Raw genomic sequence first — 17,838 nt, forward strand, 5'->3', positions numbered from 1 at the left:
ACCAACTCATGCGTGCCTCCCATGCCGGCTCAGCGCCCCGGGGGGGTCAGGGCCGCTCTGTGCAGGAATATGGTCCCTGCTCGGGGAGCGTGTGATCTGCCAGGCAGCCAGGGAGCCCCGGGGACACTGCCATGCCTTTGTTCCTCCTTCTCTTTCTTTTCCACCTTCAGATTTTTTTTCCCTCTGCTTCCAGCTGCGTATGCAGCACTCCCCCCCTCCGTTTCCACCCACAGTTCCTGTCTTGATTTTTCTTCCCCTCTACAAATATGTGTTCCTTAGGCTTCTTCTCCTCCCTGCCCAGCTCCCCCCATCCGTGTTGCCTTCCCAAACTTCTTTTTATTTTCCCTTCTCCCTGTTTTCCCACAGGCCCGCTTCATTCCTTCCCCTTCCTGCTTCTCTCGCCTTCCCTCCAGCCTCTCGGGCTCCTGTTCACTCACTCCGTCTCCCCTTCTCTGACAGTTTGGGGGAAATCTGTCTGTGTCAACACAGAAATTCCATTATTTATTGGCTGAGTGGAGCAGGGTCCTACACTCGTCTGTAATTGTCTCCAGATCAAAGCAGCTGCTGATGGCAGCTTTGCCTTCTTGCAGCAGAACACCACCCCCAGCTCGCAGCTCCCCATCCTCCCGGGGGAGTCGGGTGCGTGTGCGTTGACACCCTCGATGACTGATCTCTCAGACAGAGAGGAAAGAAGTAGGGCTGGTGGGGGAGAAAAGGGAGGCCTGGAGGATCTGCAAAGCTCCCTGGAGGAGATGGGGATGGTGGGGTGTGTCTCAGGGAGGCAAAGTCCCTGGCATGGGCCAGGGGAGAGGGGGAGGGTAGAGGTGGTCCCTATCTGGGAATGGAGACAGAGAAATGAAGTGAAAGAAGGGACAGGGAAGCAGGAAACATCCCCATATCTGTCCAGGACTGGAAGAATGAAATTTTAGAAATGGGGAGAAAGAAGAACATGCCTTTTCATCCCTTTCCCTTCTGAAACCACCAACCTATCCCAGGGATGTGGGACTTCAATGCAAACTGCAGGCACACAGTCAATGTGAACTGCAGGCACACAATTTTTGTGTGGATGTTGATGCAAGATGTCTGTGGGGAGAGGAAACATCCACTCTGACTTCTGCCCCTTGGCCTCCTCACAGGGATCCCAGCTTCAACATGACTGGAAGAGCTGCAGTGGTTTCTCTGCTGGAGGAGGTGAGGTCAATCAGAACCAGTCTTCCCACTTCAGCATTATACACTGGGGAACTTGGGAATCCTTTGTTTGGATCTGTGGACACCAAAAGACATAGACACCATCAAAAGTCCTGACAGCTTGGTCCCCTCTCACTGCCTATTACATGAAGCTGTCAGGCTCAAGCCATGGCTCTGCATTTCTTTTAAATGTCCAAAGCGCTTCCTCCAGGTAACACCTCCCTGGCCCGACCATCATTTCTCCTCTGGTTTCTTTCTCCATAGAGTTCAGACAGTTTCATTTACACTTCTCCCTGTAATGTATGGTTCCAAGCCTTAAATCAGTTTTTTAACCTTTCAGAACTTTAGGCACAAGAATTGTGCATAATATTCCAACACCAGTCACCCTGGTGCCTGACAGAGGAGAGGTGTCACCTCCTCTCTCACAAAGCTGCTCTTCCCCCAGGCACTCATCACACTGCTGCCCACCTTTCTTTCCTGCTCACTGTTCCTTCTTCCTTCCCAGCAGAAAGGAGACATTCCCTCAGGACATTTTAGGGAGACCCTCTAAGAGGATGCCCACAGCAAAGTGAGCAGTCCCAGCCCTCAGGATAATGGGAACACACCCCCCCCTTCTTTTGCTTTGGGTCCCAAGTCTGTTACTTCAAGTGGAACAAGACATCAGCCATGAGAGCAGCTCCTCTGGCAGCTTGGGTTTGCAAGAAATTCCCCCCACCACCAGAGCAGGAGGGGAAACTTGGCTTCCTGAGCTGCCACTGAAGTCTGTGTCCTCCAGGGACTCAGAACTGCTCCCTCAGAGGCTGAGCAGGACTGGGCCCCATGTCCTGGAAATGCTCAAAAGGAGGTGATAGCAATGGAGGATCTGCTAGGAGCTGAGCCTGTTCCTATTTCCATCTGTCCCTGGCAAAGGGACTGGGGGAGTTTTCCCTTTGTGTGTCTGTGTGGGCCAGGAGAGTCAAGTGCCTGCTACCAGTAGTAAGCCTTGAGTTGGTCACCTCAGTGGCATCTCCTCACATAAAAACCCTCTGGAGCTCCATGAACACATCATGTCTGGTGCAAAAGTTCTTCCTGCACCTCTGCAGAGGAAGAGGAGGGTGGTAAGCAACTCCAGCACCTTGAAGAGCAAAGCCCATGGACAAGGACTTCCAGTAGGAATGGAGTCCTGGCGTCCTTCATTGCTCCATCCACCCCTGGGTATGGTGCCTGTGAGAAGTGGCTCCTGACAATCTGGGACCTGCGCTCTGCAAGCCTGGGCTATCTGGGCAGCTCTTTCCCTTGCTTTGGTGACCTCTGCTCAGTGACTGGGACTTTCCAGGTTCACAGTGGTGTTGGGACATCTGGAGGACCCTGGGGCATCCCTACTAAGAGCTAGATTTGGCAGCTCAGGATTATCTCCAGGATGACAATCCGTGCCCCAGTCTGGTCCCTGTGACACCTTCATGGTGAAGATTCTTTCCTTAATGAGAATTTCCTTTCTCCAGCTCCTGCTCCTTCTTTCTCACCCTGTCCCTCTGCACTTCTGAAAGGAGATGGGCATGTGTCATATCTTGCATCCCAGCACACAAGGGCAGGCAGAGTGCCCACCAGCCCTGATAAACATGCCAAGACAGCCACCATCCCCTTCAGGACGTGGGTTTTCCTCCCAAGGGAAGGCAGGGAACCAAAGTTTTGAAGTGGAAGGAGCTCTGCTCAGGGCATCCTGCTGCAGAGAGCATTGTGGCTTCCCAGACTGAATCCCCAGCGCCTGACCCTACAGAAGCAACCCCGGAGCGACTTCCCAGCTGCAGGGCCAGGCTGCTGTCATTCCCACCAGGAGACCCCCCCTTCCCGCTGTGTTTGCCCTCTTGGGCACCACAAACCTCGGAGCGAGGGGGAGCAGCCGCATGCACGGCTGGGCAGAGGCTGCCCTGGGCAGCTGGGGGAGGAGCTCTGTGCTCTGGCAGGGACAGCGCTTCTTGCAGCCCCTTCTGCTGCCCCGCAACGCAGCAGGCAGGAAAATGGAGTGGCAGTGGTGGCTGGGCAAGGTTTGGTGCCCACAGGCAGCCGAGTGTTCTTCCCCCCCCGCCCAGTCCTTTGCTCTCTGCGTGACTTTTCCAAGGCAGCTCAACCTGCGGCGTCTCCTGCTGCATCCCACATCCCACCCTGATCTCCCCGGCTGGCCGTGCCAAGGCTCGTCAGAGCTGACCTGAGGCAGCTGGCCACCCGCCCGCCTGTGCCAAGGCATCTCAGAGAGACAGACCCCCCTGCAGCTTCCAGCATTTTCCAAAAACAGGCTCCTAGCTGCATCCTGATTCCCTACCCCGGGAGAACAAGGCTGGCAGCTGAACACTCTTCTGCACCACAAGAGGGGCCTTAAAATCTGTAGGGTATGAAGAGGGATGTTAGTGGTGCACTGTCCCCATTCCATCCCCCCATCCTGCTGCTCACCCTCCCCTGCTATGTTCCCCCCAAAAATGCTCTTCTTTGGATTCCTCAGCCCTCTGCAGCACCCCCAGCCCGAGCCATTTCCTTCAGGAAAGGGATCCTTGGAACAGGTCTGTTCTCCCTAACCCCTCCCAGCCCCCTACCCCGTTTGACCTTGGTCCCCTGGAATCGTGGGGTCTGGGAGAGGAGCTAGAAGAGACTGCAAGGTCTGGGGAGATGAGGAAAAGGAACAGGATGGGACTATCCTGTGACGTCCCTTAGAGGAGGGAAGCAAGGGGGGACATGACACGGTTCCCCCCCCCAAGGAAGCAGCAATGAAGATGTGCAGGGTGGGGGGAGCCTTACCAAGCAGAGCTGGAGAAGGGCGGGAAGGATCGGGCAGGGGGCCGGGGGGGGCTCGGATCCTGCCGGTGCACCTGCGGGAGCAGGAGGTGGTGGTGAATATTTTACTCTAAATCAAACAATAGGACCGGAGCCGCTCCAATGATTTTGCAGAATGCGTTTGGTCAGAGACGGGGGAAGGACTGGAGGGAATGAAATAAGACCCCCGAAAATTTCTGTGTCCCATCTCGCCCTCACCCTCAATCCCCCTCTGGCCTGAGCAGCACCCGAGGGGCGTCCCGGAGGAGCAATACCCGCTCCATCCCACCATCCCACCGCCGGCATCTCAGCCCCGGGAGGGCTGGGCGGTGATGGACGGAGAGAGGGGGGCGGGCAGGGGGGGCGCGAATCGAGGATTGGAGGGGGATTAGAAAGAAACGGATCGGGGCGGGGGTGACAACGACGCCGCCAGGGGTGGTCTTGGCGTGGGAGATGGCGCGGGGGACAGGCTGGCAGTGACCGGCGCTGCCGATGCGGGCTGGGCTTCACTCACCGGGAGCCGTCCCGATTCCACCCGCGAGCGGCCCGAGCCCACGCGTGCCCCAGGCGCTCCGCTCCTTCCCCCTGCCCGCCCCGCCTGCCCTCCCCGACCGGCGACCCCACGAGCGCGGCACGTCCCGCGTGGGTCTCGCTGCGCTCCCAGGGACCAAATCCTTTTCCCAGCCCGACAAACCCCACCAGCTCCGCCGCCTCCTGCCTCCTCCGGTCTCCCGGTCGGCTCTGGATCCTGCTTCCCACTCGGGTCCCCGTGGGGAGCAAGGTGGGGGGAGCGGATGGGGCCGGCCGTTCCCTTCCCAACGGGGACCGGTGAGCAGAGACAAAGGCGGTGAAATATCAGTGCCCGGCTAAAGCGGCTCCGAGCCCCTTCGAGCCTTTAACTGGATCGTTACGGGATTATCCGCGCCCTGAGCAGCCGCGGGGCGGGGGCCGCGGCCGCCCCGTCCCGTTACCGAGCGGCCCCGGGGACGGCGGCGGTGGGAGGCGACTCACGGAGCTGCCCGGGCGCGGCGGCGGCTGGAGCCGGGTCTGCGGGGAGAACGGATCGGCCGGCGGAGGGACCGTGAGCGGTACCGGGGAGGGGAAGGGGGGGCGCAGGGGCCGCCGTCTGTCGCGCTTCGGGGGCCGGCGGGGGACCCGCGGCTCGCTCCGCTCCCGCCTCCCCCTCGCCTTCCGCGGGGGGCGCAAAGTTTGTGCCCGCGGTGGGGGCAGCGCTGGGGTGCGGGGAGGCAGATCCGGGGGTATCTGGGCAGGATCGTGCGCCGAGAGCCCGAGGGGGCTGACACTGGGGTGCCCGGCGGGGGAGCGGGATTTGGGACGCGGGGCTGCGGGCAAGCGGGGTGTCGGGGGTGGGAAGGAGGCAGGGAAAGAAGGGGGGGGGGTCTCTGTGCCTCCGCGCTGATGGGCTCAGCTTTATCCAGGGCTGTAATCCCCCTGCTCCTGTAATTAAAAACTCCGCATTACAAGGAAAACGGTGTGCAGGGAAATGTAATCAAGTCTGGAGGGGCTTAACCATCTGGTAAAGGTTAGGACCGGCACGGCGGGGGACGCGGCCGGGGGATTTGGCAGCAGCCGCGATCTGGGCTCCTCTTAATCTACCGCGGGTCCGAACGCAGCATCTGCGGGGTAATACCGACGCCCCGGGCAGCGATCGGTCTTGCTGGAGCTCCCACCGCCGTTAACGGGATCTCCCCGTTAGATGAGAAGGTGGTCCCCTCCTCAGGTGCGTCTGGCTCCCGTAAACAGGTTTTGCTGTGGCCCCGGGACCCGGATTGCAGCCCCTTGCGGGGGCCAGCAAAGAAAGGGTTAAGCCGCTGCCGGTGGCCGCGGTTCGGCCCCGCAGCTCCGGGCAAGGCCCTCCTCCGCCGCCCCCGGGAGCCCTGAACTCTTTGAAAGTGCGAGAGGCAATGGAAGGCGAGGGCGGCGGCGCGGGTGCGACTCCTCGTTCCCGGGACCGCCGCGGGGCCATGGGGGCCGGAGCAGGCTCCGGGCCATGGGGACAGCTCTTCCTCCGCTCCCTCCTCTTCCTCCTGTTGGCCGGACCCCCGGCGCGGGGGCAGCTGCGCTACGCCGTGCCCGAGGAGCTGGAGCACGGAGCCTTCGTGGCCAACCTGGGGGAGGACCTGGGGCTGGATGTGTCCACCCTGTCAGCGCGGAGGTTCCGCATCGTGTCACGGGCCGGGGCTAGGCAGCACCTGGAGGTGAACCTGGAGAACGGGATCCTCTTTGTGAACGAGCGCATTGACCGGGAGGAGGTGTGCGAGGCCGGGGGCACCTGCCTGCTCCACCTGCAGCTCCTCGTCGAGAGCCCACTGGAGCTCTACCGCGTCGAGGTGGAGGTGCTGGACATCAACGACCACGCACCCACCTTCCCTTGGCAGGAATATGTGCTGGAGGTGGCCGAGTCTGCCGTGCTTGGTGCCCGCTTCCCCCTGGAGAGCGCCCAGGATCCGGACGTGGGCACCAACTCTGTGCACACTTACCGCCTCAGCCCCAATGGCTTCTTCTCCCTGGAGGTGCAGACCCGCAGCGATGCCAGCAAGTTTGCAGAGCTGGTGCTGGAGCGTGCCCTGGACCGTGAGCAGCAACGCGTGCACCGGGTGCTGCTCACCGCCCTCGACGGCGGCGTGCCCGAGCGCTCCGGCACGGCGCACATCCTCGTCACCGTGCTGGACGCCAACGACAACGTGCCCGCCTTCGACCAGCCCTCCTACGGCGTGAGCCTTCCTGAGGACGCTCCTGCTGGCACTCTGGTCATCCAGCTCAACGCCACTGACCTGGATGAGGGCCCCAACGGGGAGATTGAATACTCCTTCAGCGGGCACGCACCGCCACGCGTCCGGGAGCTCTTCCACGTGGAGCCCCGGAGCGGGCAGGTGCTGCTGAAGGGCCGCCTGGACTATGAGCGGGCCAGCCTCCACGAGCTCTACGTGCAAGCCAAGGACCGCGGGCCCTCAGCTGTGGCCGTGCACTGCAGGGTGCTTGTGCACCTCCTTGATGTCAATGACAATGCGCCAGAGGTGACCCTCACCTCTGTGTCCACACCCGTGCTGGAGGATGCACCCCCAGGCACTGTGATCGCTGTCATCAGTGTTCAGGACCGGGACTCTGGCGACAACGGGCGTGTGAGCTGTGAGGTCGGCCCCAATGTGCCATTCGAGCTCCGCTCCTCCTTCCGGAACTACTACACGCTGGTCACCACGCAGGCGCTGGACAGGGAGCTCGTGCCCGAGTACAACGTGAGCATCACGGCCCGGGACATGGGCTCGCCTGCCCTGCTGACCCGCAGCACCCTCACCATCCCCGTGTCTGACGTGAACGACAACGCCCCGCGCTTCCTCCAGCCCTCCTACAGCGTCTACGTGATGGAGAACAACGCGCCAGGTGCCTCCATCTGCTCTGTCAGCGCCTTAGACCCCGACTGCCAACAAAACGCCTACCTGTCCTACTCCATAGCTGACGGGCACATCCATGGCATGCCCGTGGGCACCTACGTGTCTATCAACTCAGACAGCGGGCACATGTACGCCCTGCGCTCCCTCGACTACGAGCAGATCCGCAGCTTCCAGATCCAGGTGCAAGCGCAGGACGCAGGGTTTCCCCCACTCAGCGCCAACGTCACCGTGCACATCTTTGTGTTGGACCAGAACGACAACGCCCCGGTCATCGTTTCCCCCCTGCCCCGCAATGGCTCCGTTGCCACCGAGCTGGTGCCGCGCTCGGCCAGGCCCGGCTACCTCGTGGGCACGGTGTCGGCGGTGGATGCGGACGCGGGGCTGAACTCTCGCCTCTCCTACCAGCTCCTCCAGGCTACCGACTTCACCCTCTTCAGCGTGGCGCCCGACACGGGCGAGCTGCGCACGCTGCGCTCCTTTCTGGAGCAGGATGCCAGCCGGCAGCAGCTGGTTGTGCAGGTGCGGGACGGGGGGCAACCAGCCCTCTCTGCCACCGTGTCCCTCCTGCTTTCGGTGGTGGAGACCATGCCCCAGACTCTCTCCGACTTCAGCGAGTTCAGCCTCCCTCCAGAGGCCTCCTCATCCTCCCCGCTCACCCTCTATCTCCTTGTTTCCCTGGGCTCCATCTCCTTCACCTTCCTCCTAGCCATCCTCATTCTCACAGCCATTCGCTGCCGCGGCGAGCGGCGTTCCCGCCAGGGGGACAGCTGCTCGCCGCCTCGCTGCCACTGCTGTCCCGGGTCCAGACCCTCCCCTGATGGCCTGAAGACTTCCAACCTGACGGCGCAGCCCCCTGCAGGGACCGCGGCTGGCACCTGCCTTGATGTGCCCGCGGGCGGCCCCCCAGGCTACTGCTACAAGGTCTGCCTTGGTCCTGAGTCTGCTCAGAGCGACTTCATGTTCCTCAAACCCTGCAGCCCCCCCCGGAACAACGAGAAGGATCCCGGGAAGCGGTCCCGGCCAGAGCAGCATCTCCAGGTCTCCAAAGAGGTAACACAGCGCCCAGCAGGGCTTAGCAGCTCCCCCCAGCCCCCTCCCTCAGCCTCTGCCACGGGGGAAACCAGGCACGGCTTTTCCCAGAGAACAACCGGAGCCTTTGATCAGTGCGGGAATTAGGAGCCGTCAGGCAGCGGGATCTCCACCGAGCTTCCCGACGGGTCTAATTACCGGGGGAGCGCCGGGCTCGGCTGAGGCGAGAGGAAATCCCTTCTCACCGTCTTTGTACCCATTAGAGGCAACAGAGATGCTCCAGTGCCCTGGGGGCGGTGGGATAGCGGGGGGGGGGGTGGCTTCTCCTCGGTGTGGGTAAACAATTCACACTGGGACGGTGTGAGCATCGCTGCTGCTCTGCTGCCCCTGTGCTGGCAGGGCCCGCAGTGTCCCGGGCCCGGCTGCTGCTCTGCACCGGGCTGTGCCAGCAGGCAGGGAGTGGGGTCTGCGGGGCGGGATTTTGATGTCAACATTTGTTAGGTATTGAAATGAGGAATGTCTAATTTTCCCGATGAAAGACTCTCCAAAACACGATTACAAGGATGGAGAGTGATGAGGCGTCTAATCCACTTACGTCTGACTTTTAATAAACCAGCCCTTCCAAGGAGAGCCCAGGACTCTGTGCCAAGAGAGTCTCTCCACGTGTCTCCTTGCACCCCTGGACTCTCTTCCCTAATACTTAATTAGATTTTCCTGCAGCTTTTGCAACCCTCCTGGGACATCAAGCACACAGCTGATTTCTGCATCTCTCACCATTTAGTACCTCAGACCTGGGCTAAGTAAACATTGCACGTGCAAAAAATGCGTTTGAAAATTGGCAGGAATAGGAGAACCACCTGTCTCTCCCCAGAATGACAGGCTTAAAACCCCCAGAGGCAGAGGACAAGCCCAGAACCACCCCCATACTTCAGGAGGGTGAGGAAGGTCCAGAAGGGGACAGGCTCATTCCATGCTGTCTCAGTTTCCCTAGAACAGGAATGTGCTGCTTAATTCTCCACAAAGGAGACAGGGAAAGTGGAGATGTGGTCCTGCATGCCTGCCTGCTGAACACTTGTGCTGGCAGGGCAGGGTTTTTTGGCAGAGTCCCAGGGCTGATTGACAGAGCTCCCAATAACTCACCCTTGCTCTTCCCTGTGTTTTCCAGGCCAAGCAGCCCAACACGGACTGGCTGCCTCCGAGCACGCAGAGACCTGCCCTGAAAAGGTACCAAACCCAGCCCTGGGGAAACAGAGGGAGCAGGTGGAAGGGGGATATGGGAATGGGGAGGTTATGTCCCACACAGCTTTGAACCAGTCTCTTCTCTTTAGCTCCCAGAGCCTGGAAGATGTGGGGGAAATCCGTAGAGCCCTCCAGAAGGAGCATGAGAGGCTGTGCACACTGGTGACCCCTGTCTCTGGTTAGTATTGGGGTTCTGGGGCTGGCAAGACCAGACCTTCTGGTCACTTTTGGAGGTGCAGTGGGGGCATCACACCCCTGTTCCTTGCAGTGGTGAAGTTTTGTGGGTGGAAGGGGTGTCCAGGCACCAGGATGGAGGTTGGTGACACAAGACTTGCATCCTGGGATGTGGATGTAATCTTTCACTTATCTTTTCTCCAGAGTTTCAGAAGGCTTCAGCAGGCCCCAACAGCATCTGGACACCCCACTACAGCCCCCTGTACCCAGCCCTGGATTATCAGCACAACGTTTACATCCCTGGCACCCCCACTCTGCTTTCCAGCAAGGATGGGCCCCACTTCCCGGGCCGGGAGAACAAAAACAGCTTCTCCACCTTTGGCAAGAGGAAGAAGATGACAACATACTGTGACATGCATGACAGTGTGGTTATCAACAACGACCTGAAGTAGCCTGGATGGCTCTACCCTCAGAATCTTCTGCATTATTTCAGCTGCCAGATCCACCTACAGCACATGCCTCCATGTATGGACCACTCAAGATTTTATGGAGATGCTGGGAGGGTGGCTCAACAGAGCATGTGGGAAGGATTTAAGGAGCAAGAGACTGAACATTACAGGGATTGGGGGGTGGTGGCAGGGGGAATTTCTCCCATCTCATCTTGCAGAGCTGTGTTGGCAGCAGGTGCTGTTTGAGGTCCATATGACCAGATTTAAGCAAATCTGCCTTGAGTTTACCCATTCCCATGTCCCCTTAGGGACCATTCATCTCTGTAAACTTTGTCACTTCTTTGTCTTGTCTGGCTGTGTGAATGTACTGAGCTGCATGCCTCTATCTCTGTCCCTCTAGGCATGGAAAGTGTGTGCAGGCCAGGCCTGGTTCAGCCAAACCTGACCTCACCCACTGGGGCAGTGACCATTGCTCTGTCCCTGAGATCCAGCAGGATGTGTTGCATGTCCAGAGCAGCAATTGGTGTCTGTTTTCTCTGGGAAGTGAGTGCAAAACCCCCAGCCCTCATGAGTGCTTCTCTTCAAACCCTGACCCAATGCTTGCAGGGCTGGACAGAGCCCAGCTCCAGGGCAGAGCCAGCCTTGCTCAGGAGCAGCACACATGGACTGCATGGCCAGAGGGGCTGCCAGCCTAAGCACCTGAGAGATGCACAAGGAGAGGCCCTGCTGGGCAGCTCTCTAGCCCTAGGCAACATCATCTGAATGAAAACCACTTTCCAACCATTGGAGTGACCCCAGCACAGGTCTCTTCCCTCCAGCCCCTGCCTTCACTCGGATCTCTGTGCTCCCCAAGTCCTGAATGCCTGAGGAACCCCTGCTCTGGTGCACTGGGGGCCCCACCTGCACAGGACAAACCTCTCCAAGTGTGCCCTTTTTCTCTTTTGGAACCTTTAGCTGGCAGTCAGGAGCCCTCAAGGGCAGGACTCCAGCCCCAGCACAGTCTCTCTCCCCTGCCTTGTGCACCCTGCACCTGTCCACCAGTCTGTCTGCCATCATTGCCAATTGCTCTGGTCATGGGACAGTTCTTTTTGAATCCATCTGTGCAGAACATGACAGCTCTTTCTAAACTGAGTTTGTTTCACTCTGTCTGATTTGTACCAATAAATTGTATTTTAATAGCTCACCCTGGCTCCTGGCTGTCCCTGAGTTGCACACAACAGCAGGGATTGCTGCACAGCTCCTGGAGCAGCACTTCCAGCTCCAGAAAATATGTCTGCCCTTCTGACTTCTGGAGCAGAGAGCTCATTTTATGCCTAGAGCTCATTTTATTCACTTCACATGTATTCTGGGGGCTCAAGGCCCCCTTCTCTCCTTCCCTGGACTCAGGAGCACTTTGGGGTCATGGCCAGAAGGAGCTGGAGATGTCCCACAGCTCCTTGCTCAGTGCTCCAGCTCGGGCATGGGGAGATTTGCACCATGGTGGGGGCATCCACGAGCTGCTGGGAGAGGGGCTGGATGTGGCACTAATGGCAGAACAACTCGTGGTTGTTACATTGATTTCTCTGGTTAATTTACCCTTTTCCCTGGATAGGCACCTCCAGCTTCCCTCAGGGGCCACAGAGATAACCTGGGCCTGTGCCAGGTGTAGGGGCAGCTCCCTGGGGATAGGCAAGCCTGGATCTGTTGGTGGGATGTCTCTTGGCTTGATGTGGGAGCACTTAGCCTCCAGATGAAGTCCTGAGGTGACCAAGCTGTGGTTGTCCTTCCCATACCCCGAACTTGCTGGTGGCTGGCTCGGGGAGGCTGCAATGCGGCTTTTGGGATTAACCCAGAAAAGTCCTTGTCTGCAAGGGGCAATGAGCCCTTCAGTGGAAGCAGGGCCAGGGAGCTCTCAAAGGGGCCTCGTGGGAGCCAGGGGCCCGGGAGGACAAAGCTTTGGACATGAAAGGGACCTGGCTGCTGCTGGTGACTTCAGTCCCAGCTCACATCTGCCTGGCTGCGGGTAGATGAAATATTCCCTGTCCCAATTAGACAGTAGGATGAAGGATTTTCTGCTGCCAAGTGCATTCTTCAAGGGTCTCCAGAGAGTGTTAAGGGTAAAAAAGAACCCCAAACAGCTACCCTGAGACCTCTGCACAGTATTAGCCTGTTCCACTGCTTCAAAAGAACAAGGGAATTATGTAAAGTGATACAATAAGATTAATAACAGCCTCAAGAAGCAATAAAAGCATCAAATGGACCTGAGTCCCTGCAGGGCAGCAAGCCTCTCCCCCTGCTGGATTAACCCTGGCAGTGTCTCTGCTGCATTTTCAGGTGCTGCTGGTCAGCACTGGGAGAGGACTGGAACCCCTCTGCAGGAGGGCCCAGCTGCTCACTGTGCTCACACAGCAAAAGGCATCCAAGGGCTAAATGAGCCCATGGAACTGGTGTTTTGTATCAGATTCCCTGGTGTGGCTTCCCAAAACTCAAAGCTGACCCCCAAAAACCCACAGGTGTTTGAAAGCTGCATTTGGCATCTCTGTCTTTGGAAAATCATGTGGGTCAAGCAACCAAGGGGACAAGTTTACCACTTCCCCTTGGCATTATTTAATCCCTGCTACCAAGGCTCACTGGTGCCCACTGAATTGAGTCCATGCCCTGTCCAAACACACACACACACACACACACACACACACACACACACACACACACACACACACACACACACACACATATCTGTACTTCCTGCTGACTCCCCCCAGGTCTGCATGTTCAGTTCAGGCACCTCCCAAAAGGGATTTGAGCAGCACAGCACCCAGCCCACACCTCAACACCCCACGTTCCCCCAGAATCTGCCTTTGCTCAGTTGAAGGAAAACCTGCACTGACAAGAGCTCAGTTTCAATCTTTCACTTCAGTCGCCATATTGATGAAAAGGACAATAAAAAGGGACATGCTTTAGGGCAGAGAGGACTTGCATAAATCTAATTCAGCCACACTACTATCCCTCTTCAAAGGGCATGTCTGGTCAGAATCGTCCATCTAATAGATGAGATCTCCTTTGAAGATCTCCCACAGGGACAGGGTTTCATTAAAAATGCAAGGTCTTTGCCCTACAACTAGTTATTTTTACAACTCTCCCTGTGCTAACACTCCTGAGCATTAGCTGGTTTCTGTAGCCTGGTAATGCACTGGGCATGAGAGCTCCTTTGGAGATCTGCTCAGCAGAACCCTCTCCGGATGCCTCTCTCACATGTTCCAGCTCTCTCAAAGATCCAGAGGCAAATTTGGCTTTCAGGGACCCGCCAGCCAGCTTGAGATTTGCTTCTAGGACAGTGGGAAAGCTGCCATGTGGTGCAGTTGGCTGCAAAATGCTTCAGGCCATGCAAGGCAGGCACACAGCACTTCTGGGCACCAGCACAAACAGGGGTTTGTGCTCTTGCTGCTGCTGAGTAGACTGCTCAGATGGAAACAGCACTTGTACCTCTGAAATGACTTGAAAATGGGTCCCAGAGAGACAAAATGAATCCAGAGGAAGAGAGAAAAGAGGCCAGAGGCAAAGACCCAGAGGGGCTGATGCTCAGTTCTGCTCCCATCTGCCACACACAGAATCAAGAAGCAGCCAGCAAATTCCCCAAAAAGCCTCAGCCTGGACACAGCACTCTGCATGCAGCTGGGTCAGGCTGGCTACAGCCGTGGGTGCAGGTGTGTCTCACTCCCAGAGGGTATTGGCAGGACAGAGCCAAAATCCATGAGAACCTCTGCATGGACCTTGGATCCAGCCCAATCTGTTGCACATCACTAATTAGATCCTCCAAAGATGCTAGGAATTTCTTTTTCCCTCTCCTCTCCTCTCCTCCCCTCCCCTCCCCTCCCCTCCTCTCCTCCCCTCCCCTCCCCTCCTCTCCTCTCCTCTCCTCTCCTCTCCTCTCCTCTCCTCTCCTCTCCTCTCCTCTCCTCTCCTCTCCTCTCCTCTCCTCTCCTCTCCTCTCCTCTCCTCTCCTCTCCTCTCCTCTCCTCTCCTCTCCTCTCCTCTCCTCTCCTCTCCTCTCCTCTCCTCTCCTCTCCTCTCCTCTCCTCTCCTCTCCTCTCCTCTCCTCTCCTCTCCTCTCCTCTCCTCTCCTCTCCTCTCCTCTCCTCTCCTCTCCTCTCCTCTCCTCTCCTCTCCTCTCCTCTCCTCTCCTCTCCTCTCCTCTCCTCTCCTCTCCTCTCCTCTCCTCTCCTCTCCTCTCCTCTCCTCTCCTCCATGCCTTAATTTATTGAAGACTTGGTCAAGATTCATTTGGATTTCTTTTCAAATTCCCTCTTAAATATCTCCCTGAACCCACCTGCAGAGCAGCCTGTTCCTGGCTAGATCCCTTCCTCCTGTTTCCTTTTTGATCTTGGTAAATGTTGTGTAGAAATAAATATTCTTTATCTTCTGTCACAATAACTTAGCCTGTGCCACGCTGAAAAACGTCTGCATGATTGTCACATGCTGATTTCCTCTGCTCCTTTGCACCTTTTCCTTTTTCTCTGCTCTGAAAACATCAGTTGCCAACTCCTCCACAGAGATCAGATGGAAGAGCAGGCCAGGGCTGGGGAAAGCTTTTGCTTCCCAGTTAGCCTATAATGTATTTTCAGTTTAAGTGGTGGAAATGTCACTGGCTCTGTTTAGCAGCATTCACTCAAGTGGAATTAATGCTTCTTGTTAGTGATAATATGACTTAATCAGCTTAATTACTTTGAGACATAAGTAGACACCTTTGTGTATTGAATAACTTATGACACACTGGACCAAAAAGCACGAATGAAGGCTTTGAAAATAAATTAAATATGACCCCTAGTGCAGCCTGCACTTTGACTAATGATTCTTCCCCCATGAAATTCAATGACTTACAAATCTTACATTTGAATAAATGATACATTTTTGCATGTTTTAAACAATAGCAGTGATTTTTATTTCAGTATTCAGGATTCAGAGTGCTCCTCCAGCGCCAGCAAGCAAGGCAAACAAGCTCATGTTAAACGGATTGAAAAATAAAACATTTGTGCAGTCAAGTATCAGAAATACATTCAGAGGATCTGCAGGCATTCCTGATGAGATATTTATTTTAATTCATTGCTAGGAATATCTGCAACAACAGGTGAAAAAAACTGCATCAGAAGAAATTGAGAGAGAACAAAGATTCCCAGAAGGTTCACTAAGGTCTTCACATCCAATCTGTCCATTTCAATAATGCCCACAAGAGAAAATATCATTAAATAGCTCCAGAAGTCTCTTATCACACATTTTGCCTGCATAGAAAATAAATCACACAAAGGAAATAGAAGCAGGAAAAGTAACCATCAATCAAGAAAATTATTATGAACATTTGTAGGATTTCTGATAGGCCAGGATGCAGAGACTCTGATAGCAGGCTGCATGGGAAATAGAAAAATTGGAGTTAAACTGTTACATGAACCCAGAGAAAAGATGAGCTGTCTGAATTTGTTCTGTTCTATTGCAGTGAGTCACCCAATTTCTGTGTCCAAATTTTCCTCTAAAAAGCACTGGAGTTCAGCATGGTGCAGACAATAACACATACAGAGATTCTTTCAGCCCAAGTATATCTGAAATTCAGAGGTTAGCTTCGACTGTGGCATCACAGGGGAGCCTCACTGGTTTGATGAGTTTACTTTTAAGTCCATGTGCGTATTTCTTGGTATTTTAGCTGACAGGAATTTTTTTCATACTGCTGAGGGTGAAGGCTGGGGACTCTAGGATTAATTTATCACTGCTCTTGCTCTGCAGTTCTCTATTGACTAAATCTCCAAAGCTCCCCAGAGTGCAGATGGAACATATCCACACAGGGATCTAAATGTGAGGAGTTTAATCTGAGGTTGAATCCCACCTGTAGGATTCCATCTTGTCCCCACTTTCCTTCTTGATCTTCCTTTAATATCATTTAGAGGAGACATGCCCAGCACGCCCCTGACATTAGCTTTTTATCAGAGACCAGAAGAAAAGATTTACCATTTGAGCATCTTCTAACAGATCAAACTTCAGGAATGTAATCCTGAAATTAGTTCCTAAAAGTAAAAATTTATCTTCTTCCTATTTCTAGGAAATGCAACGTTATAATCCACTTGCTTACCTAAACCACCTCTTTGTCTTAATCTCTCCCTGCAGAACAGTCTGACAGCTGCCCCAGAATGTAAGGAGATCACCAAAAGGATGATCATCTGGGGCTGAATCCCTTCCCTATGTTCCCCAAGGGTTCTCTTGGCTCATTTTGCCACATGACATGAACATTTAACCCCTCGATGCCCATCAGGTGTCACACACCCTGATGGTTCTGCTCCTTTGATATCTGAATAGCCTCCAGCACGCTCCACCTGTCACTACAGGACACACCCTCTGGCCTTTTTTCTGCCTCTTTTTGGGTCCAAATTTCATATCTGCTGTAGCTCCCCTTGTATTTCAACCAAATCTGACCCTGCTTTGAGCAAAAGCCTGACCCAACCACTTCCAGTTTTGCTCTGCTTTTCCTGTGTATCCTTAAAGATCCATGAAGATTTGGGTGCAAACTCCCAAATCTCCAGTGAGATGGTGCCCCCTTCATGTTACCCACGTGAGGCACAGCTCCACCAGCACCCAGCTGGGACAGGACCATCCATCTGCTGTGCTTGTGCCCCCTGAGCCCTGCTGTGCCCAGCCTTGTGGTGTCCAAAATCCACACAGGGAATCACAGGGACCAGCAAGACACCCCCAGTCTTGCAAGGGAGGAGCTAGAAGTTCATTCCTGCTCCTCCTCTCTTGGAGATGGGCAGACAAATCACCTCGCGTGCTGCCCCCCCAAGCCTTCCTGCCTGGTTGCTGAAGGTATTAGGAAGGAAGACCACTCTGGGAGCCATTTCTGAAGAGCTGGATTCTGTTGGCATGGAGAAATTTTTTTTTTTTTATAAGAAAAAACGGCCTCTATATGCAAATGGGAAATGAGATGGAGTGGGAAATAAGCCCAGCAAAAAATCATGGAAGTTTTTGCTGCCTGCAAGTGGAATTCAGCTGAAAAGGGGGGGAGGGAGAAGGAAGGAAATTGAAAGAGCCTCCTCTCTGCACAGATTGCCTTGCTGGAGAAACTCTGAGTGTTGCAAGGTATAATAGTTGTCTGCTCAGAGGTTCCTTCCCGGGGGACTTTCCCTGGGATAGTTTCATACATTCATTCCTGACTCCTGGCATCTGCATAACACGCTCACAGAGAGAGTTATTAGTTTAATTTTCTTGTGATTACAATGGAGGCAGAGAGAATTAGAAAATACTTTTTTTTTTTATTATCATTACTTTTTGTTTTCCAGTTGAGAGACTGTAAATGAGGCTATTCATCCTGCTAACATCAGTAGGGACCCAAACCCAAGTCTTTCTGGGGTAATTGGTTTCTGATGAGCAATCACTTGTAAAACCCAATAGCAAAGGCAAGAACTGAAATATAAATCTTTCTTTACATGCTGAGCTTTTCATTAGGATTGTATGTCCTGGCTTCTTTCTGGGATTCAGTGGAAAAGCCATGAAGTGGTAAACAAGGCAGTGGACTAAGCCTGATAAGAAGTTTGTATTAGCAAAAA

The 17,838-nt window shown here is 55.2% G+C and overlaps 1 protein-coding gene across 1 annotated transcript; it reads left to right on the top strand.

The window, feature by feature from the left end:
• The first annotated feature begins 5,957 nt into the window (after positions 1-5,957).
• On the top strand, positions 5,958-11,393 carry LOC131089834 (protocadherin-10-like). Its single transcript, XM_058034807.1, has 4 exons — positions 5,958-8,435; positions 9,580-9,638; positions 9,743-9,831; positions 10,032-11,393. The coding sequence occupies exons 1-4, from the start codon at positions 5,958-5,960 to the stop codon at positions 10,277-10,279; spliced, it is 2,874 nt and encodes a 957-aa protein (XP_057890790.1). The 3' UTR covers positions 10,280-11,393.
• The last annotated feature ends 6,445 nt before the right edge of the window (positions 11,394-17,838 follow it).

The sequence above is a fragment of the Melospiza georgiana genome, chromosome 15 (assembly GCF_028018845.1).
Source record: "Melospiza georgiana isolate bMelGeo1 chromosome 15, bMelGeo1.pri, whole genome shotgun sequence".
Lineage (NCBI taxonomy): Eukaryota > Metazoa > Chordata > Aves > Passeriformes > Passerellidae > Melospiza > Melospiza georgiana.